At 44.0% G+C, this 27,780-nt stretch overlaps 17 protein-coding genes and 1 non-coding gene across 18 annotated transcripts; 12 read left to right on the top strand and 6 right to left on the bottom strand.

Annotated features, from left to right (window-relative positions):
• Positions 1–149: 149 nt before the first annotated feature.
• On the top strand, positions 150–2,637 carry VTP21DRAFT_2294 (uncharacterized protein; the record flags this gene model as incomplete). The annotated part of the gene is made up of 8 exons (XM_069392471.1): positions 150–372; positions 447–538; positions 609–710; positions 774–1,271; positions 1,340–1,507; positions 1,578–2,145; positions 2,212–2,312; positions 2,389–2,637. The coding sequence occupies 8 exons, from the start codon at positions 150–152 to the stop codon at positions 2,635–2,637; spliced, it is 2,001 nt and encodes a 666-aa protein (XP_069250183.1).
• An 85-nt stretch (positions 2,638–2,722) lies between these two features.
• VTP21DRAFT_2293 (uncharacterized protein) lies at positions 2,723–3,130 on the bottom strand (the record flags this gene model as incomplete). Its single annotated transcript, XM_069392470.1, has 3 exons — positions 2,723–2,887; positions 2,969–3,058; positions 3,128–3,130. The coding sequence occupies 3 exons, from the start codon at positions 3,128–3,130 to the stop codon at positions 2,723–2,725; spliced, it is 258 nt and encodes an 85-aa protein (XP_069250182.1).
• Positions 3,131–3,384: 254 nt separating this feature from the next.
• VTP21DRAFT_2292 (uncharacterized protein) lies at positions 3,385–4,436 on the top strand (the record flags this gene model as incomplete). The annotated part of the gene is made up of 5 exons (XM_069392469.1): positions 3,385–3,469; positions 3,538–3,680; positions 3,760–3,792; positions 3,863–4,022; positions 4,084–4,436. 5 exons carry the CDS (start codon positions 3,385–3,387, stop codon positions 4,434–4,436), a joined length of 774 nt encoding a protein of 257 aa, XP_069250181.1.
• Positions 4,437–5,020: 584 nt separating this feature from the next.
• VTP21DRAFT_2291 (uncharacterized protein) lies at positions 5,021–6,094 on the top strand (the record flags this gene model as incomplete). The annotated part of the gene is made up of 4 exons (XM_069392468.1): positions 5,021–5,151; positions 5,221–5,358; positions 5,431–5,727; positions 5,812–6,094. 4 exons carry the CDS (start codon positions 5,021–5,023, stop codon positions 6,092–6,094), a joined length of 849 nt encoding a protein of 282 aa, XP_069250180.1.
• Positions 6,095–6,787: 693 nt separating this feature from the next.
• On the top strand, positions 6,788–9,598 carry VTP21DRAFT_2290 (uncharacterized protein; the record flags this gene model as incomplete). The annotated part of the gene is made up of 7 exons (XM_069392467.1): positions 6,788–7,236; positions 7,303–7,683; positions 7,765–8,248; positions 8,333–8,464; positions 8,532–8,779; positions 8,856–8,921; positions 8,998–9,598. 7 exons carry the CDS (start codon positions 6,788–6,790, stop codon positions 9,596–9,598), a joined length of 2,361 nt encoding a protein of 786 aa, XP_069250179.1.
• A 300-nt stretch (positions 9,599–9,898) lies between these two features.
• VTP21DRAFT_2289 (uncharacterized protein) lies at positions 9,899–11,526 on the top strand (the record flags this gene model as incomplete). Its single annotated transcript, XM_069392465.1, has 3 exons — positions 9,899–10,081; positions 10,152–10,268; positions 10,408–11,526. 3 exons carry the CDS (start codon positions 9,899–9,901, stop codon positions 11,524–11,526), a joined length of 1,419 nt encoding a protein of 472 aa, XP_069250178.1.
• An 899-nt stretch (positions 11,527–12,425) lies between these two features.
• On the top strand, positions 12,426–13,177 carry VTP21DRAFT_2288 (uncharacterized protein; the record flags this gene model as incomplete). The annotated part of the gene is made up of 3 exons (XM_069392464.1): positions 12,426–12,465; positions 12,569–12,978; positions 13,049–13,177. 3 exons carry the CDS (start codon positions 12,426–12,428, stop codon positions 13,175–13,177), a joined length of 579 nt encoding a protein of 192 aa, XP_069250177.1.
• A 14-nt stretch (positions 13,178–13,191) lies between these two features.
• Positions 13,192–13,536, bottom strand: VTP21DRAFT_2287 (uncharacterized protein; the record flags this gene model as incomplete). Its single annotated transcript, XM_069392463.1, has 1 exon — positions 13,192–13,536. The coding sequence occupies one exon, from the start codon at positions 13,534–13,536 to the stop codon at positions 13,192–13,194; it is 345 nt and encodes a 114-aa protein (XP_069250176.1).
• Positions 13,537–14,172: 636 nt separating this feature from the next.
• Positions 14,173–14,554, bottom strand: VTP21DRAFT_2286 (uncharacterized protein; the record flags this gene model as incomplete). Its single annotated transcript, XM_069392462.1, has 2 exons — positions 14,173–14,285; positions 14,347–14,554. The coding sequence occupies 2 exons, from the start codon at positions 14,552–14,554 to the stop codon at positions 14,173–14,175; spliced, it is 321 nt and encodes a 106-aa protein (XP_069250175.1).
• A 1,345-nt stretch (positions 14,555–15,899) lies between these two features.
• On the top strand, positions 15,900–16,769 carry VTP21DRAFT_2285 (uncharacterized protein; the record flags this gene model as incomplete). The annotated part of the gene is made up of 2 exons (XM_069392461.1): positions 15,900–16,178; positions 16,326–16,769. 2 exons carry the CDS (start codon positions 15,900–15,902, stop codon positions 16,767–16,769), a joined length of 723 nt encoding a protein of 240 aa, XP_069250174.1.
• A 397-nt stretch (positions 16,770–17,166) lies between these two features.
• On the bottom strand, positions 17,167–18,045 carry VTP21DRAFT_2284 (uncharacterized protein; the record flags this gene model as incomplete). The annotated part of the gene is made up of 5 exons (XM_069392460.1): positions 17,167–17,279; positions 17,355–17,502; positions 17,608–17,696; positions 17,779–17,874; positions 17,949–18,045. The coding sequence occupies 5 exons, from the start codon at positions 18,043–18,045 to the stop codon at positions 17,167–17,169; spliced, it is 543 nt and encodes a 180-aa protein (XP_069250173.1).
• A 311-nt stretch (positions 18,046–18,356) lies between these two features.
• VTP21DRAFT_2283 (uncharacterized protein) lies at positions 18,357–19,331 on the top strand (the record flags this gene model as incomplete). Its single annotated transcript, XM_069392459.1, has 5 exons — positions 18,357–18,375; positions 18,437–18,579; positions 18,661–18,863; positions 18,950–19,067; positions 19,179–19,331. 5 exons carry the CDS (start codon positions 18,357–18,359, stop codon positions 19,329–19,331), a joined length of 636 nt encoding a protein of 211 aa, XP_069250172.1.
• Positions 19,332–19,699: 368 nt separating this feature from the next.
• On the bottom strand, positions 19,700–21,071 carry VTP21DRAFT_2282 (uncharacterized protein; the record flags this gene model as incomplete). The annotated part of the gene is made up of 3 exons (XM_069392458.1): positions 19,700–20,299; positions 20,390–20,603; positions 20,737–21,071. 3 exons carry the CDS (start codon positions 21,069–21,071, stop codon positions 19,700–19,702), a joined length of 1,149 nt encoding a protein of 382 aa, XP_069250171.1.
• An 814-nt stretch (positions 21,072–21,885) lies between these two features.
• Positions 21,886–22,220, top strand: VTP21DRAFT_2281 (uncharacterized protein; the record flags this gene model as incomplete). The annotated part of the gene is made up of 2 exons (XM_069392457.1): positions 21,886–21,941; positions 22,016–22,220. The coding sequence occupies 2 exons, from the start codon at positions 21,886–21,888 to the stop codon at positions 22,218–22,220; spliced, it is 261 nt and encodes an 86-aa protein (XP_069250170.1).
• A 127-nt stretch (positions 22,221–22,347) lies between these two features.
• On the top strand, positions 22,348–23,743 carry VTP21DRAFT_2280 (uncharacterized protein; the record flags this gene model as incomplete). The annotated part of the gene is made up of 4 exons (XM_069392456.1): positions 22,348–22,449; positions 22,512–22,557; positions 23,050–23,417; positions 23,486–23,743. The coding sequence occupies 4 exons, from the start codon at positions 22,348–22,350 to the stop codon at positions 23,741–23,743; spliced, it is 774 nt and encodes a 257-aa protein (XP_069250169.1).
• Positions 23,744–24,135: 392 nt separating this feature from the next.
• On the top strand, positions 24,136–24,787 carry VTP21DRAFT_2279 (uncharacterized protein; the record flags this gene model as incomplete). Its single annotated transcript, XM_069392454.1, has 2 exons — positions 24,136–24,523; positions 24,624–24,787. The coding sequence occupies 2 exons, from the start codon at positions 24,136–24,138 to the stop codon at positions 24,785–24,787; spliced, it is 552 nt and encodes a 183-aa protein (XP_069250168.1).
• A 271-nt stretch (positions 24,788–25,058) lies between these two features.
• On the top strand, positions 25,059–26,661 carry VTP21DRAFT_2278 (uncharacterized protein; the record flags this gene model as incomplete). The annotated part of the gene is made up of 6 exons (XM_069392453.1): positions 25,059–25,148; positions 25,215–25,377; positions 25,450–25,591; positions 25,662–25,888; positions 25,994–26,410; positions 26,474–26,661. The coding sequence occupies 6 exons, from the start codon at positions 25,059–25,061 to the stop codon at positions 26,659–26,661; spliced, it is 1,227 nt and encodes a 408-aa protein (XP_069250167.1).
• Positions 26,662–26,952: 291 nt separating this feature from the next.
• On the bottom strand, positions 26,953–27,025 carry VTP21DRAFT_t170. The gene has a single exon. It is a non-coding gene; the product is annotated as a tRNA-Met (tRNA).
• Positions 27,026–27,780: the final 755 nt, after the last annotated feature.

Raw genomic sequence — 27,780 nt, 5'->3', positions numbered from 1 at the left:
CCTGTTACAGGCTAGCTAGATCACCCCTAATTTATCTGTAGATAATTGAAGCGTGACCGTCCTTGACTGTTATTTTCGGACAATGAACCGAAGTAAACAAATAGATGAACGGCTCTCAAGACTTAATCCGTTTCATATAATATAAAGCGATGGTACTTCACGTCACCAACGCCAATAACGTTAAAGTCTATACAGTTTCAGGCGGTGAGGGTAGCCGCTCTATACCAGACTGGCTTGCCCGAAAAAAGCGCCGGGCCCTCAAAGATGATCCCGAATGGAGATCGCGGATTGAGCTTATACAAGAATTTGAGTTCCCAGAGGCAAGCCTACGAATTAAGACAACAAGAGACGGAAAATATGTGATGGCAACAGGTACATTCTCTCGATTTAAATATCCTCCTTTCGCCCGAGATCATGGTGGCTAATAAGATTTTATATTTTTTTAGGCGTCTATAAGCCTCAGATGCGGGTATACGAATACTCACAAATGTCAATAAAATTTGAACGGCATACAGATGCAGAAAATGTTAATTTTGTGGTTCGTATTCGCCTTAGAACCCTATTTAATATCTCTTCGAATTCTGCTAACTCTCTGAATATTCGATTAGATCTTGTCAGATGACTGGACAAAATCTGTACTGCTACAAAATGATCGGTCAATCGAATTTCATGCACAGGGTGGGATCCATTACAGGACGAGAATTCCAAGAGTACGTCTTTAACTACTCAATCAGTAAATTCTAGAAACAATCAACTTATAGTTACTTTCGTAGTTTGGAAGAGATCTATCCTACCACTTTCCAACATGCGATCTCCTGGTTGGTGGGGCTGGCAACGAAGTGTATCGCCTCAATCTTGATCAAGGTCGATTCCTAAATCCAATCCAGACTGATGCCACTGCTATCAATGCCATCGATATTAACCCTGCTCATCAACTCTTCTCGTTTGGTACCGCTGATGGCACGGTTGAATTTTGGGATCCCCGCTCTCGCTCACGTGTAGGTTTGTTGCCACCCCGAAGTGGAGAAGGTGGCTTCGAAATAAGTGCTTTGAAGAGCAGGAACGATGGCCTCAGCCTAGCGGTAGGAACTTCTACGGGATTGACTATGTTGTATGATCTTCGAACAGCAAATCCATGGATAGTAAAGGACCATCAATATGGGTATCCCATCAAGAATATTCACTGGCTGGATTCGTTAGAAGGAGGAGATGGCGGAGATAAAGTGGTGGTCGCAGATTGTAAAATTATCAAGATATGGGATCGGGTTCACGTAAGTTGCATTTTTCAGTTATTGACTATGTGGAGGATGGACCGCTAATGGCGATATTTGCCAACCAGGGGAAACATTTTACGTCGATTGAGCCTGCAACCGATATCAATGATGTGTGTATGGTGCCCGACTCGGGGATGATGTTTGTTGCCAATGAGGGAATGCAGATGCTTACATACTATATCCCTGCGCTTGGTCCTGCACCAAAATGGTGTTCATTCTTGGATAATCTTACTGTAAGTCTTATTCTCCCATCTATTTTAACCAATTTGAATAGCGAGATTTTTAATTGTTGCATGTTTCCAGGAGGAGATGGAAGAGAATCCTCAGACCAATGTATACGAAGACTATAAATTTGTAACTCGAAAGGAACTCTCGGCCTTGAATTTGGATCATCTCATTGGCTCCAACATGCTAAGGCCATACATGCATGGATTCTTCATGGACCTCCGACTGTACGAGAAGGCACGCCTTATTGCCAATCCGTTTGCATATGCTGAATACCGCGAGAAAGCCATACGCGAGAAACTTGAGAAAGAGCGAGCAAGCCGTATCCGAGCAACCTCGAAATTGCCCAAGGTCAATCGGGAGCTTGCTAGTCGGTTATTGCGAGACGAAAAGAAGAAGAAGAAGTCTGATAAAGAAGGAGAGACAGAGGGTGTACTTAGTGATTCTCGGTTTGCGCAAATGTTTAACGACCCTGAGTTCCAAGTGGATGAGGAGTCGAATGAATTTAAACTGGTGAACCCAACAAGGCGGAAGAAGCGAGATGACTCGGATGAGGAGGATATGGAACAGGAGGAGGAAGAGGAGGAAGAGGAGGAGGAGAGCGAAGTAGACTCGGATGCGTCCATGGATTATGAGAGCGAAGAAGGTACGAGTCACGAGTCCTCATCACTTTTTATCGTACCATAGCTCCTCTAACACCTATTCACCATAGAAATCTTGCCAGCCAAGAAGATGCCAAAGGAGCAAGGCATTCGCTCAGTACCGCAAGTGAAAGACAAGAAGCCAGTAAGAGGACCTCGAATGATTGAAATGGTAAGGGATGGGTTGGAAAACCGTCAAATTGAACTTAGTTACTAAGATCTTCTTGTCTTGTCCTCGCCTGTTCTAGAATTCTATTGCCACCAATGATACCAAATTATCCAAGAAACCACTCGGCGAACGAGTCAAATCCGAGAGGGTACAAGCTGACTCAATGCGGCGCTCGATAGGCGGAGGCATGGAAATGACATTCAAGATTAATGTTGGCAAAGGCAAGGGCCGAGGCAAGTACCAAGACAACGATAGAGCAGGATCACAAGACAGCAATAGAAGAGCTCGACGTTCCGCAAGCAAAAATACAATCCGTAAATTGGGTTGAAAAAGCATCTTTACCTCATTTTATTATATTTCCGATAATGTAGACATACAACATGTTGAATAAACAGAAAAATTTATTGAGAATTTTAATTCGATTTGCTCTTACGCTTTTTTTGCGATTTGATCATAACTAGGGCCAAGAAGCCGAAAATAACTGTGAGCCCACAAATGAGCAGGACGACGGGTATTGTAATTGCGTAGCTCCGATCGGGGAAAAAATTATGAACAGGCTGATTCTCATCGACAAACGGCTAAGAAATTTATGGCAAAAGATTAGAAAATCTTGGAAGTGAGCTAGCAAAAAGAGTTTAGTATATATATAACTATATTACCAGAACTAATGCCCATATTGTGTAATACACAAAAATGAACACGCTCACTAGCAGTGCGGCGGCTCCCACCGCTCGATCTTGACCGTTTGCCTAATTACAATGCCAAAAAAAATTCAACGAAAAGGTATAGGCATTGTATCAATCTTTAAAAGAACACACCATTATGATTGGTTATGAGATGCTAATGAACGCGTCTGCGGTGAAAATGTGTATTGGATCCTGATGAAGAAACCGCGTCGAAAACCTATTTCGAAAAATCTGACCAATTAGAATTACGTCATCAAAACAAAATGAAATTGGGGATTTTACATTTTCCCCTTTGGTTTTTCATCTAACATCTAACTTCCTCCTCTCATAACGGTGAACGCTTTGTATAGGAATTTGGGTTCTAAATTAGAATTGAATAAAGTGTCAATATGGGTGAATCCAGGACAGAGCTTCTTGCATGGCTAAACGACTTGCTTCAAGTGAATTATCAGAAAATCGAGCAATGTGGAACAGGTATTCCATTGATTTCCGTTGGGTAAACGCGTTGAAAATACAGATGGTCACAACATTCTACGACTTAGGTGCCGCTTACTGCCAAATTCTTGACTCGATCTATGGGGATCTGCCGATGAACAAAGTCAAATTTGTGACAAAACATGAATATGAGTACGTTGACAATTTCAAGGTGCTGCAGCGTGCATTCGATCGGCATAAACTCGATAAAGTAAAGTAAAAAGATAATTTCTATGATTCACATTGAACCACCATGATACTGATGACTTTCTCGTCTGCTTGCTTTCTAGCCTATCCCAGTTGAGCGCCTTATTAAATGCAAAGTATATATCAAGCTTTGGCTCTTGTTTAATTTTATTCCCTTTTATTTATTATTTGCTTTCCAATAAATAGATGCAGGACAATCTTGAGTTCCTTCAGTGGCTCAAACGCTTTTGGGACCAGCATTTTCCGGGCGGTGAATATGATGCGTTAGCAAGGCGTAAAGGTCAGGGCTTGGTAGATGCTAAACCCATTGCAGGACGACCTTCGTCACGAACTGGCGCCGGAGCAGGTAGAATGGATAATTTTTCCTTAACACGGGCGGTTGTTTATACTTTTTTGTTGAAAACTAGTACGCCCATCTAGCCGTACCCAAGCCTTTGGAAGCGGCCGTATCTCCGCGAGTGGCACTCGTGCGGGGGCTGATCCCGGTACCTCCAAGATGATTGTGGAATTAAATAAACAGCTAGGTGAGATGAAGATTATGTCGGAGAGTCTCGAGCATGAAAGGGATTTCTACTTTGGAAAGCTGCGCGACATCGAGGTGTTAGTACAACAGCAGCTAGAGACTGCACCCGATGGTGCAGACTCTGCAGTGTTGCGTGAGATTCAAGCCATCTTATATAGCACGGAAGAAGGATTTGAGGCCCCGCAGGATGCAGGATTGTTAGAAGAGGGAGTGGTAGATGAAGAAGAGACGTTCTGAATCTAACCCTCCGTCAGCCTTTCCACGCTGATCAATGTTATTATATTTTATAAATATGTTTTATATACTTCGTGTTTTATTTCACTTGCGTGGGTATGAATGCTAACTAGCCTGACATTCCATTTTCTACTTTTTTCCCCTCCTCCCTTTCATCTGTCGACTTTTCCCTTCTTTAATTTTTTTTTTCTTAATATTTTCCCCCTCCAATGAAGTGGTGCCATATGTATGATTTGGATGATGGCCCTTCACCTTTTTTTTTTGTTAGATAACAAAACATATGGAAGATATTCTAAAACACAAAAAAATATAAAATGTTGATATTTTTACCTTTTTAGGCGCTTAATGCTCTTAAACTAACTAAAGGTGAATATTAAAATAACTAAATAAGCTTTTTCGCGATGACATATTCACTTGAGCCATGCTCAAAAACCACCCTCCCCTGGATGCTACAAGTTGCTTTTAGGTGACTTCCAATCAATATTTATATCGGAATCCAGACTTTGCAAATTAACAAGGCATTAGAGCTGCGCCTCTCAATGCTAAAATAGTTTTCGATAGTCTTCCAAGGTACCTCAATTGCATTGATGTCGTCCACATTTAAATCCATCAAGCCGAAAAAGCGTAATTATCGCAAAAAAACTTTAGAGGAAGAACAAGAAGCTACAAGCAGCGAAAAGAACGGAGAAAGCGGAACAAATGAGGAGGAGGATGTAAGGTACTTGTCGATCTTAGCATTTTTTTATAATATAGATCTTTAACATTTCTTGCTCTCATGTGTTTTTAGTGAGACACTAGAGGAGCTTATTGAGTTAAGAAAGTTTCGTGCGCGGCCACTTGGCATTGATGCTCGCAAACTGGAGCGCGGAGATGAGAAAAAAAAGTCAAACGCAAAAGCAAAAGCAAGCGGCGAAGATCATTCGAAGTAATACTCTAATGCCCTATTCTGTCCCTGTAATCTTTTCTAACTCTTCTTGGATTTGATATGGGTCACTAGGGAAGAAGGGGGAGAGAAATCATTAAAGTTAGACTCGTTCACTCATCAAACCAATACCATAGATGTGAACAAACACATGATGGAGTATATTGAGCAGGAATTGCGGAAACGTCGCGGCGACCAGATATCCTCTACGGCTGAGAACGGGGGAGATAAAAACAAGCCTATTGACCCAATGGATCTACTTTACCATACTCCTGAGCATTTGAAAGTGAAAAGCACAGCCATACGTGAGGGAAATGCCGCGATTAGTTCTGGAATGTTAATGGCAGTGCCGGAAGTAGATCTCGGTATTGAGTACGCATCTCCTCCCATTAATGGTTCAACCTAGATATTAATCAAATAACTCTTTCTTTTAATGCCTTTTTTCATACTTATTAGTGTGCGATTGAAGAATATCGAGGCAACCGAAAGGGCCAAGCGACAGCTCCTTGAATCGGACGATTCTGGCACCCCCGACGATACTGATGAGCGGCTTCTTGCATCAGGAGAGTTTTCGGATCCAAATCGGTTTTATCATGCAAACAAGAAATCAAGAGATAATGGGGACGATGATGCAAATAAGGGGGAGGATGGAGCTGGGGCGGGAGCAAGCAGAATGAGGAAACAAATGGCAACAGACGACATCGTGATGCAAAGTTATAAAAAGCGAATGAGACGCTAATTTTTATTACTGTTTATATTTGTAAATATATAAATATTCAATCCCATGGAAGCTACCTTAAAATTTCATGCAGGAGACTAATAAGACTGATAAGTCGTTAAAATCCTATCGCCTGTTAATAGAAGCAGGCTTAGTCTTGACAATGGCAAAGAAATTCTGGCAATACTATATTGCATATCTATATTCTTGACACCACTTTGTTACAATATCGCCCATCGATGCATAGCTTTCACCGTGATTCCTAGAGTTACTAGCAATTTCATAAAAAATTGGCTAGTACATCCTCCTGGTTAACAGAGTTATATATCGAAGAATCATCATGATGGTGCAGTGATGCGATCCATTAATATGCATCTTTGAGTAATACGATATAACCCTTATCCACGTTGATTTTTGATTTTCACTATGGATCCTGGTTCCCTAATCGGATGATGGGAGTTTCACTAAATGCTTAAATGGGTTAACCCTTTAATAATGGAATATCCTTAATTAGTGTTTGCTAGGAAGATAGTTTCGAGCATATTTTAGAGGATTAATGTTTTGAGCTAATTCCACTGGACCCCTATACTTTTTCCGATATACCCTCCGATATTAAGGCAGAATTACCATAGAGCATTGAGTCCAGAGGTAAATTGAAAATTTACTGTAAATATTTTCATAATTTTGACACACGAAATTTGCACTTGACAGAGTATGAGTCAGCACTTGCATGATGAGCGAGAGGGCAGCTTCAATCTGCCCACCACACGCGCCTCATTATCAAGTAGCATATATCCTTTGTCTCCGCCCCCTTCTTGCCCCTCTACTCCTTTTCGAAATCTTCCTGCAGGGAATGGGAGTCTTCAAGAAGAAGCCCATTTATGGTCAGGTCCTATTCGCGCTGATGGAAGATGGTTCAAAGACGATCACAATCGCACCTGCCTGCTTCGTGGTGTGAATCTGGGAGGAAATGCGAAATTACCCATGGATGTACGCGCATGCACCCCAGGCACAGATGAATTCTTTAAACATACGGAGGTTTCTTTTGCCGGGCGCCCGCTTCCACTTGAAGAAGCCGACGTGCATTTTCGACGGTTACGGCTGTGGGGACTTACGTTCATTCGGCTTATTGTGACCTGGGAGTCACTGGAGCATGCTGGCCCGTAAGTATATCGGCGTCTTTTTTTTTTTTCATCATTCAAACATAGTCTAATTGGCAAATACGATAGAGGGGTCTACGATGAAGAGCACATTTCCTATCTCGTGGCCCTTATTGAACGTATGGCGCATCATGGTCTTAAATGCTTTATTGACCCTCATCAAGATGTATGGTCCCGATTTTCGGGGGGATCTGGTGCGCCCGGCTGGACCTTTGAGGTCGCAGGAATGAATATGCGCAACTTTACCATTGCTGGAGCGGCTCATCTGCACGACCCCTCTGGCCCTGCAGATATGCTCTGGCCAACCAATTATACGAAGCTCGCATCTTGTACTATGTTCACCTTGTTTTGGGCCGGAGACACGTTCGCGCCAAAGAGGATGTATGGCGACCACAGTGTGCAAAGATTCCTGCAGGACAGGTTCATCGCTTGCTACGCACATTTAGCTGAGTTAGTATTACTTCACTTCTCCTCTCTCCCCTCCCCCCATTTTCACTTTTCATTTTTAACCAATGCCTATTGTACTTTCAGGCGGCTGAAGCATTTGGAGTCGGTCGTTGGCTTCGAAGTGATGAACGAACCTCACCAGGGCTATATCGGACTCGAAGACTTTCACCGGTTCGATTCCGTAGTAAATCTCGTGTTCGGAGATGCTCCCTCTGCAATCCAGTCTTTCGCACTTGGGGAAGGCATTCCCCAGCTAGTCGACGTATATGTGCGATCATGGCCCTACCCTACACGCCGAAAGTCGCGCCGCTGGATCAACACCGAAAAGCTTTCAGCCTGGCTTCCAAATCGAGGGGGATGTGTGTGGAGAGAGCACGGAGTATGGGATATAGATAAAGATGGGAGGCCCGTAGTATTGAAACCACAGTATTTCCGCGAAAACCCGAAAACGGGGGAGAAGATAGATTTTTATCAGGATTTCTACATGCCATTTGTGAATCGATACACCAAGGCAGTGCAAGAAGTATTGCCGAGTGCGTTCATCTTTTTGGAGCCTCTTCCAAACGATGTAAGCAACCTTCCTAACCTCCTCTCCACCTATTCGCCTCTTAGTTGCAGGAGTTACTAACCAACCCCACCAAATTGATGGTAGTTTCCTCCTAAGCTGAGTCCCGAAAATGACCATGATAATGTCATATATGCCCCTCACTGGTACGATCTCAAAGCGCTCTTTTCGAAAAGCTTCGATGGGTGGGTCACACATGATGTACAAGGCCTTGCTCGCGTGAGTATCTTTTCTTTGGTTCGAATGATTTGAAAAAATGTCCTCACGACTGTTTCTCTGTATCTAGGGCATGAATGTCTTCTCTGCCACCTATTTTGGTATTTCAGGAGCAAAGAAAAACTATTCCCACCAGGTCTCTAACATTGTGCGATACGGTTTGCAATGCATTGGTGAGCGGCCATGCGTGGTGGGCGAATGTGGAATCCCAATGAACATCAATAACAAGCAGGCATTTACAAGTGGAGATTATACACATCAAACGAATTTTTTGGACGCTGTGATCACTGCCATGGAGCGAAATATGGTTCATTTTACGTATGTATTCAATCATATCTAAGGGCTTTGCCCGTTTTTGCTTAAGCTTGAATATGGCTATCTATAATATGTGAAGGCTGTGGAATTACAATCCGGTGAATGACAATGAACGGGGCGATCACTGGGCAGGCGAGGATTTCTCGTAGGTTTAGCTGTGACATTATTTCAGAACTCTCTGTGTGTGATGCGGTGCTGATGCTGATCTGTGATCCTCTTAGAATTTATACGCTAAGTCATTCTACGACTACACCGAAAAGTCTATCGCCGGGGGATTCTGATGGCGAAATCTTGAAAGCCAAATGTGTAGCCACTACAAGTGGGCTAATGACCCCTCCTGGCTCCAGCCTACTTGAGGCAGCTTCCATGCTGGTAGAGAATCAGCTGAAGAGCGAGGAAGATCACGACACAATCCATGTCGGAGGACGAGCGCTCGACGCGATTATACGGCCCTACGCGGCCAAAATTGCGGGTATGCCCCTGTGCAGCGAGTTCAACAGGCAGACGGGAGTCTACACGCTGCAGTTCTCGACGACGAAGGACGATGCACAATTAGACGAGGATCCAGTGTCCACGATAACCGAAATCTTTATTCCCAAGTACCAATACCCCGATGGAGTACATGTGGAGGTGAGCGATGGCACGTGGGAGTATTTGCGCGAACGCCAAACGCTTTATTACCAGCATTCGCCAACACGTCAGCTGCATCGAGTGCGCATCGGGAGGACGCCAGCCTCGACGGATGCGAAGGGATTGGGCGGAAGCTTTGTGCTGGCATTTCTCTGCTTGACGGCGGCATTCTTTGCGCTCCATTATGGATGAAGATGACTAACGGGGCGCGCCGGGTTTTTTTCTTGCCTTGTTTCTTTCATCATGCTATTATCACCAGATTGCCGAGGTGACAAATTAAAAAATAGTGGTTGAATATGAGCAACCCGATAAGGTTTTCGAGTGATACATTATTCAGCGACCCAATCATCCGGCAAATAAATCCAATTCAAAATAGAAAGTCGTAGGGATTTTCAAAGTCGATAGACCTCGACTCCCCCAGCGGGCTCCCTTTTGTTTATTTGGACCGTGGATTTGATTTCCACCCATATTTGCCCGCGAAATCCCGTAGGAATGACATTGGAAATCGAGATTCCTCGACTGGAGGACTATGGCATCTCCCCGGCAACGGGCTTCCTGCCCGAGGCTCCCCCTCTACGTAGACTGATCTCTGATGAATTTGCACCATGGGAGGAGGCCCTTGATGATCTCCACGGCCTTTTGTTGACAAGGCGAGTCCGGGAAAGAATCCGCCAGGTAACCTGTGCTCTGTTCAGCTCAATTCCACATCCGCAATCCTTAACCCGATTATCACGGGCACATGTAGCTGCCTCTTTTGGACGTTACTAAGCTGGAGACAGAGCGCGAGATGCAGCGGGCTTTCTTGGTTCTGTGTATGTTGGGACATGCATATGTCTGGGGAGACCCGGCCTGTGTGGAAGAGGTAATTACAAGTGGCCGGCTATCCTCTTTTTCGAGGAGAATATCAGGCCACCTTGGAATAGATAGACTTGCTCCCGAAATCTCTGTCTCCAAGGTAGTTTTATTTACGGAATGCTAATTGAATGGATGTCTCTTTCTAGACGCTACCAGCATGCATCGCTGTTCCCTGGACCAAAGTGGCCGATCACCTTGGGCTTTGCCCCGTAGTTTGCCACGCTTCTGTCATCCTCTGGAACTGGCGGCTAGTCTTTGCAGACGAGCCCCTTTCCCTCGACAACCTCACCACCCTCCACACCTACTCCGGATCCCTCGATGAGTCCTGGTTCTATCTCGTCACCACGGCAATAGAATACGTGGGGGCGCCCGCCCTTCCGGCCATTTTGGAGGCCATCCAGGCTGTCCGCTCCGAGAACCATGTGAGGCTTTTGGAGAGTTTGACCGAGGTGCGTTCGGCTATAGTGAAAATCAACTCGCTTATGCCACGAATGTATGAGCGCTGCGATCCACACGTGTTCTACCACAAGGTCCGAACGTTCTTGCGCGGGTGGGAAAACATGAAGGAGCTCCCGCGAGGTCTACGATACGAGGGCGTTGAGCCCCCGCAGCTGGATACGTCCCTTTCGCTAGGAGAAGCTCGCGACGTGGTGGAGCGGCAATACAGGCAATATGCAGGGGGGAGCGCGGCTCAGAGCCCCTTGATCCATTCGCTGGACATTGCTCTCGGGGTTGAGCATCGTCCTACGGGTGAGCAGCCACACCACGCGTCCTCCAACCGAAGAAACAATTTCATAGAGCGAATGCGGCAGTACATGCTCGGCAAACACCGGCGCTTCCTCGAGCATTTACGCGACTCCGCCAACATTAGGGATTACGTGCAGGGGCTCACCCAGACTCACCCCAACGATATTAACGCCGATCTGGTGGTTCGAGCCTATAACGACTGTATTGATCAGCTGAAGGTGTTCCGCGATAAGCACATACAGATGGTGTCGCTTTATGTGGTGAACCAGTCGAAAAAAACGACCATCGTGGTGAATGACACAAGCGGCGATGAGAAGAAGCAGGAGATGTCGGCGAGCGCCCCGTTGCCCACCCCGGCTCCCTCGCGGTCCGCCTCCCCCACCGAGAATGTGAGCGTAGAGCAAACGGTATCGCCTGGTTCGTCAAAGGTGGTCAGGGGCACTGGGGGGACCAATGTTATTCCGTTTCTGAAGCAGACGCGAGACGAGACTTTGGAGACCAAAATAGACCAATCTTAGTCTAACGCATGTGTTGACCTATTTATTCTCTTGGACGTTGCCTGTTGTAAAATTGGATATAGATATTTATATACATATATATACATATTTATATATATACTTGTTTCTTTGACTGTTATTATTTTCTTTCTTTGCTTGTCGGGCATGAGACTGTTTGTTGGCTTTTTTTTTTTTCATTGCGACTCAACTGTGCGGTTGAAATGGTGTACTACTTTGTTATCAATATCTATATACCCTGGCTGTTCGCCAGTAGGGTTTAGAGACCATCACTACTCTCTCTCCACTAAAAAGACGCCATTTGATGAAGTGCTCGCGGTTGGAGGGAGGAATCAGAGGTATCTTCTCTTGCAGATACAGCGATATCACCGGTAGATTCTGGCGCAAGAGGTTTGAACCCTCTAGCACGACAAATATACCCCAGACTTCACTCTTATTGCGCTATGAAAGGGAATTCGCAGAGAGTCGGAAGGAGTGAAACCCAGATAGAGTGGCCTTTTACCCTAGCCCTCTTCTTCACTGATTCAATAGGGGGTGAGGGAGATTCATCAAGGAGGGATAACCATGCCACTTGTATCTATCTTTGTTCTTAGCTAGCATATCCATAACAGGAGCCCGAGCCAGATTTTTGCGATTTTTAATATAGAATCCACAGTCACGCGTTTACGTCATCGTCATTGTTTGAGAAAAAATTTTCAAACATGCGGATGAATCTCAAAGCCTTTCTTTTTTATTCATCCATCCATAAGATTGGAAATTTTTTTTTTTGGTGTGAAATTCCTCATCTTTCAAAGGAGGTGTTGAAGTTGAAGTCGTTTGAAGCAGTTGTTTTCGTGTGTAGTTTGGACTAGTTCCCTGTGCTTTAATTTTAGTTTTCAAGAGGGGTTTGTTTCACAGAATCAATGGCGTTTTCGAAACGAGGATGTTTCAAGTGTGGTAATGGTGAGTATTGAGCCCAACTTATATCCATCTGCCCCTCTCTAGGGGACGCAATGCACGATGACTAATGAATTTTCAACGCGTCGGTTATTCTCTCTACCTTAAGTTGGCCACTTTGCGGACGCGTGCACTCAGCCTGAGCGTCTCTGCTACAATTGCAAACAGCCTGGGCACCAATCGAACCAGTGCACCCAGCCTCGGCAGATCGAGTCTAAGCAGTGCTACTCATGCGGTGGGGTTGGTCACATCCAGGCAGAGTGCCCCAACAATCGTATGAACAATGGTAATGCCGGCACGCGCTGCTATCACTGCAACCGATTTGGGCATATGGCGCGCAATTGCCCGAACCAGGGTGGCTTTATTGGAGGCAGAGTCGGAGGTGCGGGTGGTGCAGGTGGCCCACGTGGAGGATTCGGGCGCGTAGTGTGCTACAAGTGCGGAGGCGCGAACCATTTTGCTCGCGACTGCCAGGCCTCCAGCCAGAGATGCTATGGATGCGGCAAGTTTGGTCATTTGGTAAATGCCTGAAATGCATGGATGAATATCGATTCCGGATGCTAACCCTTTCCCGATGGCCCCCATCTAGTCGCGTGACTGCCCTAACCCGCAATCCAGTGATAAGAATGTCAAGTCATGTTACAATTGCGGAGAGCCCGGTCACATCTCTCGCGAGTGCCCCAATTCCCGCGACCATGATGGCCAGGATCAGCAGTAATTCAATTCTTCAGATTAAAGATGCAATACTATCATTATTTGTGAACTTGTGTGTTTAGTGAGAGTTTCAGTGAGATATCGTGTGGTAAAGATAAATACAAACAGAATGTGTGTGTAGGACAAAGTTATATACAGTGATGAGTTGTGAACGAAGTGAATAGTACTTTTCTTCTTATAAAGAGTTGTTCCCAATGTCTTTGCTACCTCCCAATCTATATAGCAAACATACTCTATCTTTTTTCTTTTATCACTCCCGCCACTCTGCCTTGGGTGACATGAATGACAGGGCGGAGCGCCAAATTCGATGGCTTGCATTCTTCTCTTCTCCTTCGAGAATGGAGCTCTTTGTCCTCCCAGCATTTTTGTGCCGCAGTCGACCAACACACTTCTCCGGGGAAGCGAGCCAGATCTCGCTCAGGGAGAAGTACCTAGAACTCGTTCTGGAGTACGCCCACACCTCGGCATGGGTGGAGAACTCTTGCTTCGAGAAAAAGTTCAATGTAAGGTTCACATAAGGTATTTTAATTCGGGTCAAAAGGATCCAGGACAACGGCTAGAACCCGCGCAAGGCATAGCCTTGCTTTCGGGATGCAAGATAGCATGTCTACTCCGCGGATGCTACAGCTCCAAATAGGACAGTTGTTGGATGTAGCGGCTAGTTCTCGAGAGAGGAGGTTGGCTGGAAAACAAAGAAAGGATTGCATAGGAGCAGTTGAAGAGGTGTTTTCTTCAAAGACTATCGACCGCTAGCTACAAGGTTTATCTTGTGAGCTAAATTAGGGTTTCCCCTCACTAATCCTTCTTCGCCTTGATGAGCATCGGCGCTGGCAGATAGGGAGAGAAGAGAGAAGAGTGGTAAAGCGGGGAGGTTAAATGTGAGCCTGGTGACCAGGCTTCTAGTTTTTCAAAGAGGGAATATTCAACACGGATGCTTGTTTGAAAGCATAGTTTCTTGGATAACAGCCCGTGCCATAGGCTTGCTTATACCAATATCAACTAGTCAGAGACGATGGTGATTTTCGCCGAATAGGACTTATCAGCGCTGCTTAAAGCAGTGACCAGGGCTGGAGTCTCTCCGCCGCCGGTTTTGAACTCGGAATGATCCGCTTCTGACATCCGTCTAAGTTTCCACGACGTTACTCGTTCTAAGCGGCTCCTGTTGAACCTAACCATTCTGGCGAAATAGAGTCGATTGGACAAAGGTTTGTTGAGTAGAGCCTTCCATGGCCGGACTCTCAAACCCCTGGACTCCGATTATGTCACGGAAGAATCTTCGAAGTTCTTTGTACACAGGGCCATTTCTTCGCCCAAAAACTTCGAGACACAAACACTCTGGTGACTGTGTGCATAATGGGCCAGGCTGACCAAACTCTTTCATTATATAGATTGGAGCTTGACTCTGGCATTTTTTTTCCGAGGCTAAGACACCTGGAATCCAGAACTGAGAGCTAGATAGTCCCAAGTTGTCAGCCACCGCGGGTTGAACTCTCTACACTTGTATCCCCATGTCGATTCTGAGTTAGATTTGACCTGTTCATATTGGATCAGCCTTTGCGGATCCCCTAGTACTTTTGTGTCAATAATGAAGAGATCTCACTCAATACCAGGCTCTAATGTCTTGACACACACAAACTCGATCATCAGGCCTAGATTTAATACCTGTGGTTGGATCAAGCCTACGAGTGCATCTTCCCCTCATTGATAGAAACTTCTGGAATCCAAGCGACAGCCGCTCCCTTTCTTCCCTGGACCCCGAGCAGTCTAGGACATAATCTTTCCCAGGAGCGAAGGGAAAATGGTTTACGCAGAGCGAGGGAGGTAGGCAGGGTGAGAGAATATTCAAGATGCAACCCTGACTAATATTTGTTTTTTGGCTGCTTCCACCCTATGCTTGTGGTAAAGGGGAAAGTAACAACAGGGGCAAAGAAGCTAAAGCCGGTTATCCTGGCTTGAGTTCCGAGAAACCGTGTGTTTGTGTGCCGTGCCGAACACCACGGCAATGCATCCTTATTGTTCTCTGCATATTAGATACTAGGTTTGTTTTAACTTCTTATTCAACCCGTGATTCCCTTTCCATTGGTATACCTTCTTCTAACCCTAGTTTGCTATGCGTACAATTTGCTCATTGTGCAGCACGGGCGAGCAAAATCCAGTGCGGTTTCTCCGCATAAATCGACGGGGACAGCGAGCTGCAAGGGAGGGGGGGAGGGCTAAGCATACCAAAACAAAGCCGCCAGCATGCAGCCATAGGCGCTGGCTGATTTCTCTACTCCTGTGACCTGCCAAAGAGTAACGCAAAAGCGGGAAAGCAATCGCTATATATGAGCTTGTGCGGCGATGTTCGCTCAAGTGGTACATGACTTGTAAGTCGCACCCAAGTTTTCAAGGCTCGACCCGCATGATTTTCCCTATGGCCAGCTTAGCATGGCTTGAAGTGAAATTAGAGGGGGCCAATGGTAGACTACCGATTCGGCTAATAGAAAGGTTGGTGCAGCGCGCGGTGAGAAGCGGGCCGAATCTGTAAACAAGAAGTCACAGTGTAACTTGGGATTGCCACCATTAGAAGCTATTTAGTGTATATATAAATTCGGGACTTTTTATTTTCATTTTCAAGGACCGTTTTTTTTATATACCGCTGCTCTTCGCCATAAGCTCTGACAACCCTCTTTCCCTCCCTTCGTCCCCCCATCAACTTCATTGTGTTGTGAGCCCCTCTACATTCGATGGAAGAACAGATTCCTAACCAAGCACATCTCCAAGAGGCCTCGCCATGGCCACAATATTCCTATCCCCCGTCCCACTTGAACTCACAATACATTTCGAACCCTGCTTTCCCGAAAAAGGTGCAGAGCAAGCCCTCCAATGCCATAGCGATGGGCTTGTTCGCCTTTGGAGTCACAACATGGGTTAACTCAATATATACGATAAGGAGTGGAATTATGAGCAATGTTCCGTCGAACATGGTCGTCGGCGTTGCAGTATTCTATGGAGGGCTAGTGCAGGTAAGCTTCAACATGATAGCTAAAGTAGCCTGAGGAGAACGAGCAGCCTCCTCTTACAGTGGCCCCCCTTTGTATTTTGCGTGGGATTTGATACTTTTCGGATACCCTATCACTTGCTGATGCTTGGTTCTTGTTGTTTACAACCAGCTCATTGCAGGGCTATGGTCACTCTATGATGGCACCTCCTTCGATGCGGCCGCATTTGCTTCATTCGGCTCCTTCTGGATCGGGTACGGCTTCACCTTCCTCCCCTCCACAGGCGTACTTCAGGCCTACGCTTCTCTGCCTCCTTCCGAACTCCGAATCGCAAACGGTATCCTCTTAATGGGATGGGCCATCTTCGCCATCATGCTGTGGATTGCCGCTATCAAGAGCACAAGGTGCCAATTGGCGCTCCTTTCCCTGGTGGTTCTGTCGCTCTTAACCAATGCGATAGGTGAGTTTTTGGCCAGTGGGGTGTGTCGCGTTTTGGCTGGAGTGTGTGGAGTGCTTGCCGCTAGCATCGCATTCTATATGGGACTGGCTTCCATGCTCGAGGCCGATGGAGCCGCCTTGCGATTGCCAACGTTCCCAATAGAGAAGGAGGAGTAGCCGAGTGAACCAACCAAAGTGGGTGGGTGGCCTTATTTAATATTTATCAGTAATCTATTGCCTTTGCCTTGTAATGAAATTGGATGTATGCAAATACAATTAACGTAAATATTCCCCCAAGTTTATATCGGACTTCTTGGCTCTCACGCCCTTTTTTTTAATTTCTCGGCATTTTACACAACTCATCTACCGAATCAAATGAGCAAGTGCAAGTATAATATGCGAGAAAAATAAGATTATATTTCTTTTATAATAGAAACCAAAAAAAAAACAAAAATGAGATTTATCAGTGCGCTGAAAAGAGGCGAAGAAATAAAAGCCAAAAAAAAAACCATTCAAATTAAGAAGTACAACCCTCTTGCTCACGCTATCGAATTGTTCTTGGGAACATCGCAATCTACTTGGAATAGACATTATCGTACTTGACCCCGCGCACCATTCCCCCACGCATTGAACTTCGCACATTGTACTCAAAACTGTGGCGATTCAGGCGCAGATCCTCGGCCGCCTCTGTATAAGGGTGCATTTAGAAATGGAATTAAGTTCTTTTTCGAACATTCTGCTGCAGGTTGGGGAGTGCCTCACCTTTATTCAGTGGATCATCAGGATTTGGCTCAAGGAATAGGTACTGTAGCCCCACCATGATCGAGTTCAAATTTAAGACCGGCTTCCAGTCTTCACGTAGGATGTTGAGGCAAACGTTGCCCTCCAGATCGATATTTGGGTGGTAGATCTGATTCGACCCAGTAAAACCAAGTGTCAATATCACGATGTTTCAAAGGGAGGAAACAGCACGAAAAATGCTGATATGAATTGGGGATAAGTCGTGCATTCATACCTTCTGCACGCATCGCACTTTTGGTGGATCGTGCGGGTAGTTGTTATTAATTGAGAATGTAAACCTGAAGATGCCACCCTTATAGAAACCTATTCGATGGAATCCTGTTAGCAATCGCGCCCATCTCAACAACGAACTCTTGCTTTTCAAAGTGATGGAGGCCATATTTACTTTCGTCGGGAGTAATGGAGAGGTTGAAATTGAGGACATCCTGCGGATCAGGAAATTCCATTTGCATTGTCTTGGGTAATTCAAGCTCGCTCAAATCTGTCAGGGAGGCGTGTTCGTGTCAGGAAACAGCGGAACATGCAACAAACATTGAGGAAAGGAACGATGCTTACCCTTCTGTACTCGAATTTGCGCAGCGCTCACCTTTTTTTTCTTTTCTGATTGGGCCTCTTTGGCCTCTTTGGCTTTCATATTCCATATCTTGATCATCGCTTGTCCCTATCGTATGCAATCGAAAGGCAAAGTGGCAATCAAAATCAAAATGGGCACTTGATCAGGGTTTTTAAACTTACACCTCCAAGCTCGTTCGATTCTAATGAAGTATTATAAAAGAATTGACTCGAAGTAGATCACCAGAAATACAGTATACAGGAAGGTAATGTGACGGCAAATCGGCCATTCAACTCCAAGGAAGCCCCAGCCACCCAAGACAGTCACAATATGCCGACAATGAGTGAAAAGAAATAGCATGAAAGCCTTGTTGGATAGTAGCGAAGAAAAAAAAACTCTAGTAATACATCATGACAACAGAGGCGCAAGGTGCGTGTCATCGAATCCAAAATAGATTTTAAATAACACTGACTAGAGCATTACGTTTTAGCTCCCTCCACACTCAAGGACAAGTCCATGGAGGAGATCCTTAATCGGTGGAGTGCTGAATTGGATTCGTGTGTCCGTGAATTCCATAAACAGGCCGTGGATGTGGCCGAGTGGGATAGGATCTTGATTGAAAACGGGAGTCAGGTGGCCACTTTTATATACTCCTCCATCTCAGTCCTCAACTAATTGGAGTAATTTTTTTATTACTTGGATTCTCTCCCATAGATCACGAAACTTTATAACGAGACCCTTCAGGCTGAGGCGACTCAAACACAAATCGACCAATCGCTTGAATACATTGAATCACAGCAGCGCGAACTATCCAATGTTCTCGACACCTATGAACGGCAGGTGCATGAAATGTTTGAAGCCGGAAACGCGACTACCACCGATGGGATGCAGCGAGCTGATGAGGAGCGAGAGAAAGCGTATGCATCAGAATACTTTTATTTTCCATCTTAAATTCTCTGCTCAGAATGTAAATTCACTATCTTACTTTTATTTGGGCGTTTAGATATCACTTAGCTGAGAGTTTAAACAAACAGCTCGATGATATGTCTACCAACCTCAAGAATATGATTGACGAAATTAACCGCGCAGGGTATAGTCGAGTAGAGAACGAGGATGACCCTGTATGTATTCTTTTTTATTCACATTCCCATAAAGTAGCTGCATTTACATCGAATTTTTCTAACGTGTTATCTATTATATATTTCAACGCCCCTTTTATATTTTCGATATAGCTTGATCAAGTGGTCAAGATATTAAATGCTCACCTAACATCACTCAACTGGATTGACAGCAATGCAGCGGTGCTTCAACAAAAGGTTCAGGAGGTCAGTCGGAGACAAGAGACGATGACAAGAGCCAACGGCTCATCCCGCTTTAGAAAATGATTATGCAAAAAGCGTTTGGAACTCACTCTGATTTTAATATTTCAATTTTTTTTTTTCAATAAATACTATGAACATACTCGGACAAAAATAGAACTTGACCTCGACTACAAGGAGAGAGGATCATTGTTGGCAAATATATATAGCATCGAACAGATTTAATCGGTTAATTAATGGGACCTTCTACCTGGAAACGACCATAAAAATGACTGGATAAGGTTCTATTACAGGTTCTATTAAGGAGAACGCAAAATAATAACATCGTTTTCCGGTTCAGGACGAAAAAAAAATAATTAAACCAAGCGAATACAGGTGAAATTAGACGTTAAAAAAAAGGGAGCGGGGGTTAAATTGAGAGTAGGAATCCTACATCAAAATCCTCTGTGATGATGCGTGACGGAGAGATTTGAAGCAAACTTTGCATCTTTCTCGCTCTGCTCTCCTTCACAAGTTGCCAGGGGTGGTGCAGGAAGAGAGGGGGGGGACATGCACTGAGTTGGACTAACGCAGGTGCGCAGTGACGAATTGAACGTAGAGTTTGAGTTGTTGCGGGGACACATACACGAGCAGCAGCTCCCTTCCCCCTCTGCACTCGTGTCTTCATTTAACCCGGCCTCACAATCGTGGTCGGCGCAGATATCCCTCCGCTTCTTATCTAATTCTCGTTTCCATCGTAGGCCGTACGTCATAAGAACAGCCACACTGCTGACCGCGCAAATGGCCATATTCCAATAAAAGCCCATGACATCTGCGGCACACCCGGTTTTTGGAACCCCCGGTTGGGAGTCCCGCATGGCCGGAAGGGCAAACAACAGAGCAATACCAAGGCTGCAGAAGTGGGAGTCGACCTGGCGACGCTTGACGACCGCTTGAAAGGCAAGATAGGCAAAGCTAGCGCAAATGACCCACATCAACACCCCGACAAAGACAGAGAAAGCTATGGTGGTATCACTACGTCGAGTTTTCATCAGCTAAGGAGATTTGGCCATAAAGCCGAAAAACAAGGATGAGTACGATCGAGCTAACAATGGTTCGAGCGAAATCCTCTATCAATACATTACCACTCCAATTTTGTCGGTGTCAAAAGTAAATTTCCGTATGGACGGATCCGATTTCACCGAGTGTACACTTGTATCGAGCTTAAGCGAAATAGGGATGGGGTTCGTAAAATTGTTGTAGTGGTGTGCGAACAACTCAAAGTATCCTTCATACTGATCGAATGGATACTCTACGATATTGCCTTCGTAAAATGTGTAGATCGCGTCAAGGGCTCTCCTACAGAAGGAGAGAAGGAGGAAAGGATCAGGGGTTAATAACCTGTTATCGCCCATATTCTTATTGGGAGGATTATCTATGGTACTGGGTCGATTAAACACCCTTCAATTTGCAGAGAGCTCCTCTTACTTACATGTTCTCATTAATCGGAAAACTAACTGATTGAGTATAGAGGTTGAAGGTCAATCCCGAAGCTAATAACCCATTTGGGCTCCTGTATTTTCCATATGGGGTGAACTCGAAGTGAATATGGAACTGCCTGTCCTCCATGTCGACTGTGGTTAAGCTAGCATCGACAAGAATGTAGTCTTCTTTTGCATCAGGGGTATGTTCTAGATACGAAGAAAATCGCTCGCCTTCCTTCCGATAGATGATATAGATAGGGATCACAGCTGAACAGCAGAGAATGATAATGATAAGGGTAATCACACTACGGCGGAACCAGGCACGGTCAATGTGCCTTTTCATTTCGAGTGACAATCTTCAATAATTAAGCAATTAATGGGAGTTGTAGGCTATAACATTTATAAAGCTAAGGAGGGGGAGGGGAATTGGGAAGGAATGGATGGTAAATTATAGGTGCTCTTAATTGCAAATCTGACCACGAAGCTACGGAAGAAAACCGAGCGGAGGAGATGAGATTATGAAGATATTTCAAAAGAGGAAAGCTATGCCGATTATAGGCTAATGAATTTGAAATCAGGTCGTGATATGTTCGAGCTGAATGTTGATTGAAATTTATATCTGAAAAAAATCTTCCTCCAGTTATGAAGATGCCAAGCTTTTTATTTCCATAAATTTGGGAGAAAGCGGGATAGCCCGAAGGGGACCATAGAATAGTGGAATATGCGCCAGGCTGGGAGGAATTCTTGGAGTCTAGGATCAAAATATCTCTTGGGGAAATTGACACTAGACCTCTGAACTGATCTAGGTTTCATCCAAGATCGATAGCAGCTTTTTTGCGTTAAAGGGAATGGCCCTATCGACCAAGAGAGATTCATCATTAACATGGAAAAGTGATGAAGCGCAGTCGATGGTAGAGGTGGGAGGATATGGTCAGGTTAGCCTGATGATCCTATCGATCTTATCTGTGTTTTTCCCTAGGTATGAGGTCACCCTAACCCAAAAGGTCCTCATTTGAGCACAAACTCATCACATTTCTGTTCATATTTCTGTTTCAGAATACTTAGTGTTGAAACATTGCTGAACTCTGGCTTTTATCTTTGGCCGCACATTAATAACGAATGGCATTATAATTTAAGCTAACGTACCCCCTTATACTATGACGTCTTTGGACAATCAATCTTTAATCTGGCTCTACACATTCCAGGCAATCAGGTCATTTTATATTTATAGATATTGTTGATTGCTCTCACTGAAAGCATCTCGCTACTTTGCCCGTATTTTCATAGCACGGCAACCAACCGCCTCTATGAGTTTGCTGCCGCATTATTTATCGCGAATGCCTTTCCGAACTCGTTGCTGTTCAATTCAATATACGGCTTCTCGCAAACACTGAGCGCTATCATTTTTGGAACTTTTATCGGGGAATGGCTGGATGCTCAGACACGAATTAAAGGTCTTAAGACATCTCATGTATACCGCTATCGGACTTGAAAAGTCTAACACGAGTTTCATGCTTATTTTTTATTTCCAAATTTTAGTCTTAAAAACCACCACTCTCGTTCAAGAGCTCTCTAAAATTCTTTCTTGCGCAGCCTTTTTTCTCCTTTTATATTCCCATATGTTACATGTATATTCTATTTGGATTGTCTTTGGTGCAATAGTCGTTTTGGGGTGTTTCGTGAGGATGGGACACGTTGGAATGCAGATCGCAATTGAGAAAGTGAATAGAGATACATGATTTCTCTATTGATAGCTACCTCTATATTGATGTTAAACATATAGGATTGGCTAGTGATCATTGCAAACCAGGATCCCTACACTCTTACCCGTAAGTCTGCTTCAAGATGCTAGAATTTCCTTCCTAAGTTTTAACCTTTATTTGGGATCTGTATTAGAGATTAATGCTCACATAAGGCGAATCGATCTGTTGAGTAAAACCGTCACCCCCTTTCTGCTCGTTTTTTCTTCAGACCCACACTTGCCTATAGTTTTTATTGTCCTCTGGAGCCTTTTATCTTTGTTTCTTGAGATCTATGTAATTTCTAAAGTGTATGCCGGTTGGCCTGCGCTTTCCTTGCACAGGTTGGCTCCAAATGTCAAGCGGTGCATCTATGGGAGCATGAGCTGCGAATTCGATACTTGTGTACTGGACCCAATGCCGCGAAAGCGAGAGAATAGATGGAGGCGGGCATGGGTTGAATGGTGCATGTTCTGCCGCCATCCTATCTTCTTATGTATTGCTCATTTCGTACTACCCGTTATTCGCTCGACATTCTAATTTAGGTTTTGTTTCCTCTATTTATATACCTTGGATCGATAGCTGCCCTCGCTTTCGGACTGATCAATCTCAACGCTCTCACCGTCAATGGGCCGATGCTCGCTTTTATGAAAAACAAACTCCATACCTCTGGGCCCCAGCTCGCGGTCTTACGCGGTACTTCTGTGCTCGCTGGGATGCTGTCTACCTTTTTTGTGCCTCGACTTGTAAAGCGAATCGGCCTAGCGTGCACAGGATTAATAAGTCTAATATTCGAGGCCAACATGCTTCTAGTGGTGCTGGGGTCGTTTATGGTGGAGGATTATATGCAAGTAGATTTGGTGAGAACTTTTATGATGGGAGGCGTGATAATATCGCGAATGGGAGTTTGGGGGTTCGAGTTGGTCCAAATGCAGCTTTCTCAGGAAATGGTAACACCGGCTTTAGTCTCCTATTCTTTTTTTTTTAGACAAAGTATTTCCTTTTATTTGTTGTATAGATCGAAAATCAGCAGGCTGGTCTTATTAACTGCCAACAATCCGTTCTGGTCAATATTTTCGAGCTCAACCACTATGTGCTGACCATCATTTGGAGACGACCAGAGGAGTTTATCATTCCTGCGTTCATCGGTTGGCTTGGAATAGTGGCTGCCTGCGGGATTTATGCAAGATTTTATTATCAAACACGTCTATCAAATCGGGTCGTGCTCAAGGACTGTATTAGTAGTATGGGAAAAGAGAATGGAAAAGGATTATAAAAGGCATCGAAAGTTTAGTTAGAAGTCTTATTTATCCCCTATAGCGCTATTTAAACACGCTGTAATTTCGTCTTTGTTTCCAATTATCCATGTCCTATATAATGGGTGTTATCCATTAAATTAGCATTTTAGACTTTTCAACTATTCACATATGTTTCATACCTATCATCTGACAAACATATATAAGTTTACTTCAACATTAAAAAAAAGAGAGTAATAGCTGCAACTGGTAGGGTTACTTTAATTCTTGGTTGAATGGTCGGCGGATTCACTTGATAGAGGTGGACTTCAAAACGAATTTACGCAGTCACTTATTTATTAGTGTGGCTTCCAGAAACCCTGCCTTGAGAAAAATTTTGGAAATAGGCTGCCTCGTTTCGAATCGAAAAGGCATGGCAGAAAACACGTCCCAGACCCATCTCAGACGTGCGGGGCTGGACCCTACTCCTCGTGTGTACACTGTTACTTTTCTTGGCGCCTTATGGGGTCTCTCCACCGGAGGGTACGTTGGAGGTCGCCAATCCGCCCTCCAATTCTTAGCAGAAAATGCCCATCGACTCCCCCGTACCATCGATGGATGGTATCTATACCATAAGCGCAAGAACTACAAGGTTCTTTGGGGAGGATTAAAAATGGGCTTGCGACATGCAAAAAGGAATGCTATTTTGTGTGCAGGATTTGAAGTAGCCGAGGCTGCCCTTGACAGATGGAGAGACGAAGCCGATGCCCTGAATTCAATCGTGGCGGGCGCTGGAACTGGGTTTGCATTTTCATTAATAAGTAAGTTTGATATCTTTTAGCAGAGCTTTGTGCATTTTTGAATGAATGCACTGCCGAAAGTAACTACGAATGGACTTACTAAATCCCTTCTATTTTTCAGATAAATTCTCGAAGCAAGGATCTAAGCATGCGGTTGTTTTAGGAGCCATACTTGGTTTGTTAACAGGGGGTCTTAATGATTTTACTCACTGGAACGAAAACATTACATACCGGAGATGGTTGCGAAAATGCCTACCTGGCGAAAAATTCGGCGAGCAGAGCTGAACCTCTTTTCACGATTTTCTTCTCCCTTGTAGATATAACTCACTCTTGATTAATATTCCAGTTTATTTGATTATATTTATTCACATATATAAAGATATGTTTTAAATATAGGATATCCTCTATACCGTGTAAAGATATCCTCTACTACGTGTAAAATTTCAATATGGTTAAAGAAGAATTAGTCATAACCTCATCCTAAACCTGAAAAAATCGGTAAAATATCGATTTCAAATCGATTTTTAGTATTTTCCAAGGGACGAAAAATATAATAATGGTGGATTTAAATAAAGATTCGAGTTTTTTCGTGTCCGCACCCGGTAAAGTCATCTTGTTCGGAGAGCATGCTGTAGTCTATGGAAAGGTGAAGCCGTTTTATTGCTGTTATCCTAGAGAATTTCGTTACTCAATGTTGTCCAACATTATTTAGACTGCGGTAGCCGGTAGTGTCAATTTACGCTCTTTTCTTTATTTCACCACGCCGATTGGAAAAGATGTGGTCCATCTTCATTTGCCTGATATCGAGGTGGAACGTAGATGGAACATCAGTGATATCATGGGAAATGAAAATGAAATCGTCAAAATAATTGATGGTAGTCTATTTTTTGGAACTCAATTCTGTAGAGTGTTTTTTTTTTTCACATTATTACAACAATCTGTTATAGATATCAACTCCCCCCCACTAGAGCTTCCTTCTGAAGTTCAGGCGCGATTCAAGAGGTTAGTAAATGGTTTGACCCCTGTACAAGAGGTGGCCGTTATCGCTTTTTTGCACCTCTATTTGTGCCTTGTCAATCCTAAACGAGGGTAAGCCATGAGTTTTTTTGGAAGTCTAAATTGATGCAATGCGCTAACCCGGATCTTCTACTTTTTTTAGACCACTGCCTATGTCTATCACAGTCCGTTCTAACCTTCCGGTGGGAGCAGGTTTGGGATCTTCCGCATCCTATTCCACATGTATTGCAGCTTGTTTGCTTCAAGCCAATGGGCAGTTTGCTTCTACAGTAAACGCTCCACTTGAGCTCATCAACAAGTGGGCTTTTCAAGCCGAGAGAGTCATCCACGGGAATCCAAGCGGGATTGATAACTCTGTCGCAACATTTGGTATGCGTGCTTTCCAAGAATTCCTTGCTTTTCCCGAGCTATAATCTCATGCTGATATTTGTTTCGCCCTGCTTATGCCTCTAATCATTTCATATGACTCTCTAGGAGGTGCAATTATGTATGCCCGTGGAAAAATGGAGCCCCTCCGAGGATTCCAATCCCTCCGCTTTCTTCTTACCAACACCAAAGTTCCTCGAAGTACCAGTGCACTCGTGAAAAAGGCTGCCACACTTCGGGAGAAATATACTCAAGTCATTGATCCCATAATGGATTCCATCCATAATATCAGTATGGAATGTCAGAGGATATTCTCCGATGCCAATAATAGCGTGACAAACGACCGGCAGACAATCTTGACACAAATTGAGGACCTGATCGATCTTAATCAGTGGTTGCTCGTCGCACTTGGAGTAGGCCATCCGGCCCTCGACAAGGTGCGAGAGGTGACGGCCAATTATGCAATGCATTCAAAATTGACCGGAGCAGGTGGAGGGGGCTGCGCATTAACCCTTGTGAGAGATGGTATGTGGTTGAATTTTGGTGTGTCTAGACAAATAGCTTATCGCTTTGTATATTTTGATACAGATACAGATCAGTCCACAATAGATAAGGTCAAAAAGGATCTATGCTCACAGGGTTTTGATTGTTTCCAAACCTCGGTTGGCGTACCCGGAGTACAAATAATTAAGGACAAATTTACGGATAGATTTGCAGAGATGAGCAAAGAGGAGCTCGAGGCGATTGAGGGATGGGGCTCCTTCGAATATAACTAATACATTTGATCTACTCCTTCATAATTCCACTATAGAGGCTAAATTAAATGAACTTAAATTAATTCCAATACTCCCTGGTGCCGATAGTGCATGAATTTTGACACCATAGCAAACTCACTTTACCCCCCCCCTATTTAATGACACTATATTAGTCTCGTTAAATTTTTGCCTTAACTCTTTTCTCTAAACTCATTCTCTCATGTAAAAATTCCAAATCACGTCATCATCTTTCTTATAGAATCGTTAACATCTTCAATAGTAAATAAAAAATATAGTGAAGAAAAATTCTATTGCTCCGAGTGAGGATCGAACTCACGACCTTGAGATTATGAGACTCACGCGCTGCCAACTGCGCTATCGAAGCTCCTTCTGTGTCTGAAATGTCATAAACTGAATCGGATATGAGGCCTAACGAGATTGAAGACTACCCTCCGGCACCCGACTACGACGCAAGTGCAGCCGCAAACAAGTATTAAGATTATATTAATTAGAATTCCCGTTATTAGTTTATTTCATTGGTCATACTTCACCCTATATAAAGGGATACTCTTTGAGAACATTGTAACAGGAGAATAATCATCCCCGGAGTACTATGAATATATTCCTCTTCCTTGGTTTTCTGTAATAAATCCTTTATTCCCTTATCCCTGTCCCAATTATCCTAGATTATCCCTACCGAATTTATGTCAGAAATTGTTGTGAGGAGAATTGACACAATACGGAATTATGGCGCAGTAGAAGGAAAGGAGGCTTGGTTTTGGTGGCTTATTTTTCTTTTACACTTTGTGACGGGGGTTTTTAGTTGGAGAGAAAGATTTAACTCCTTATTAATTTATTACATTCTCAAATGTACGAATATATATCCAATAAATGATGACGTAGCTACGTAGACAGAGATTAAGAAGATCTGAAAGTAACATATGTAACACACTTCTTTAAGTTCTTGGGATGGTTTTATTAGTATATTTATTAGCTTACGGTTACAGTTAACATATTTTTCCTTGATTACCTCATTATATTTCTATTATCTTGTTTACATTTATGTTTGTGGTACGTTATCTTTAGTATAAAAGGGAAACATCTTTGTTTACAATAAAAGGGGGTGCTATTTTTGTTTTG

This window comes from Calcarisporiella thermophila (assembly GCF_041956535.1).
Source record: "Calcarisporiella thermophila strain CBS 279.70 unplaced genomic scaffold VTP21scaffold_14, whole genome shotgun sequence".
Taxonomy (NCBI): Eukaryota; Fungi; Calcarisporiellomycota; class Calcarisporiellomycetes; order Calcarisporiellales; family Calcarisporiellaceae; genus Calcarisporiella; species Calcarisporiella thermophila.
Note: the sequence above shows the minus strand (reverse complement) of the source record. Positions and strands in the feature narration are given on the sequence as shown.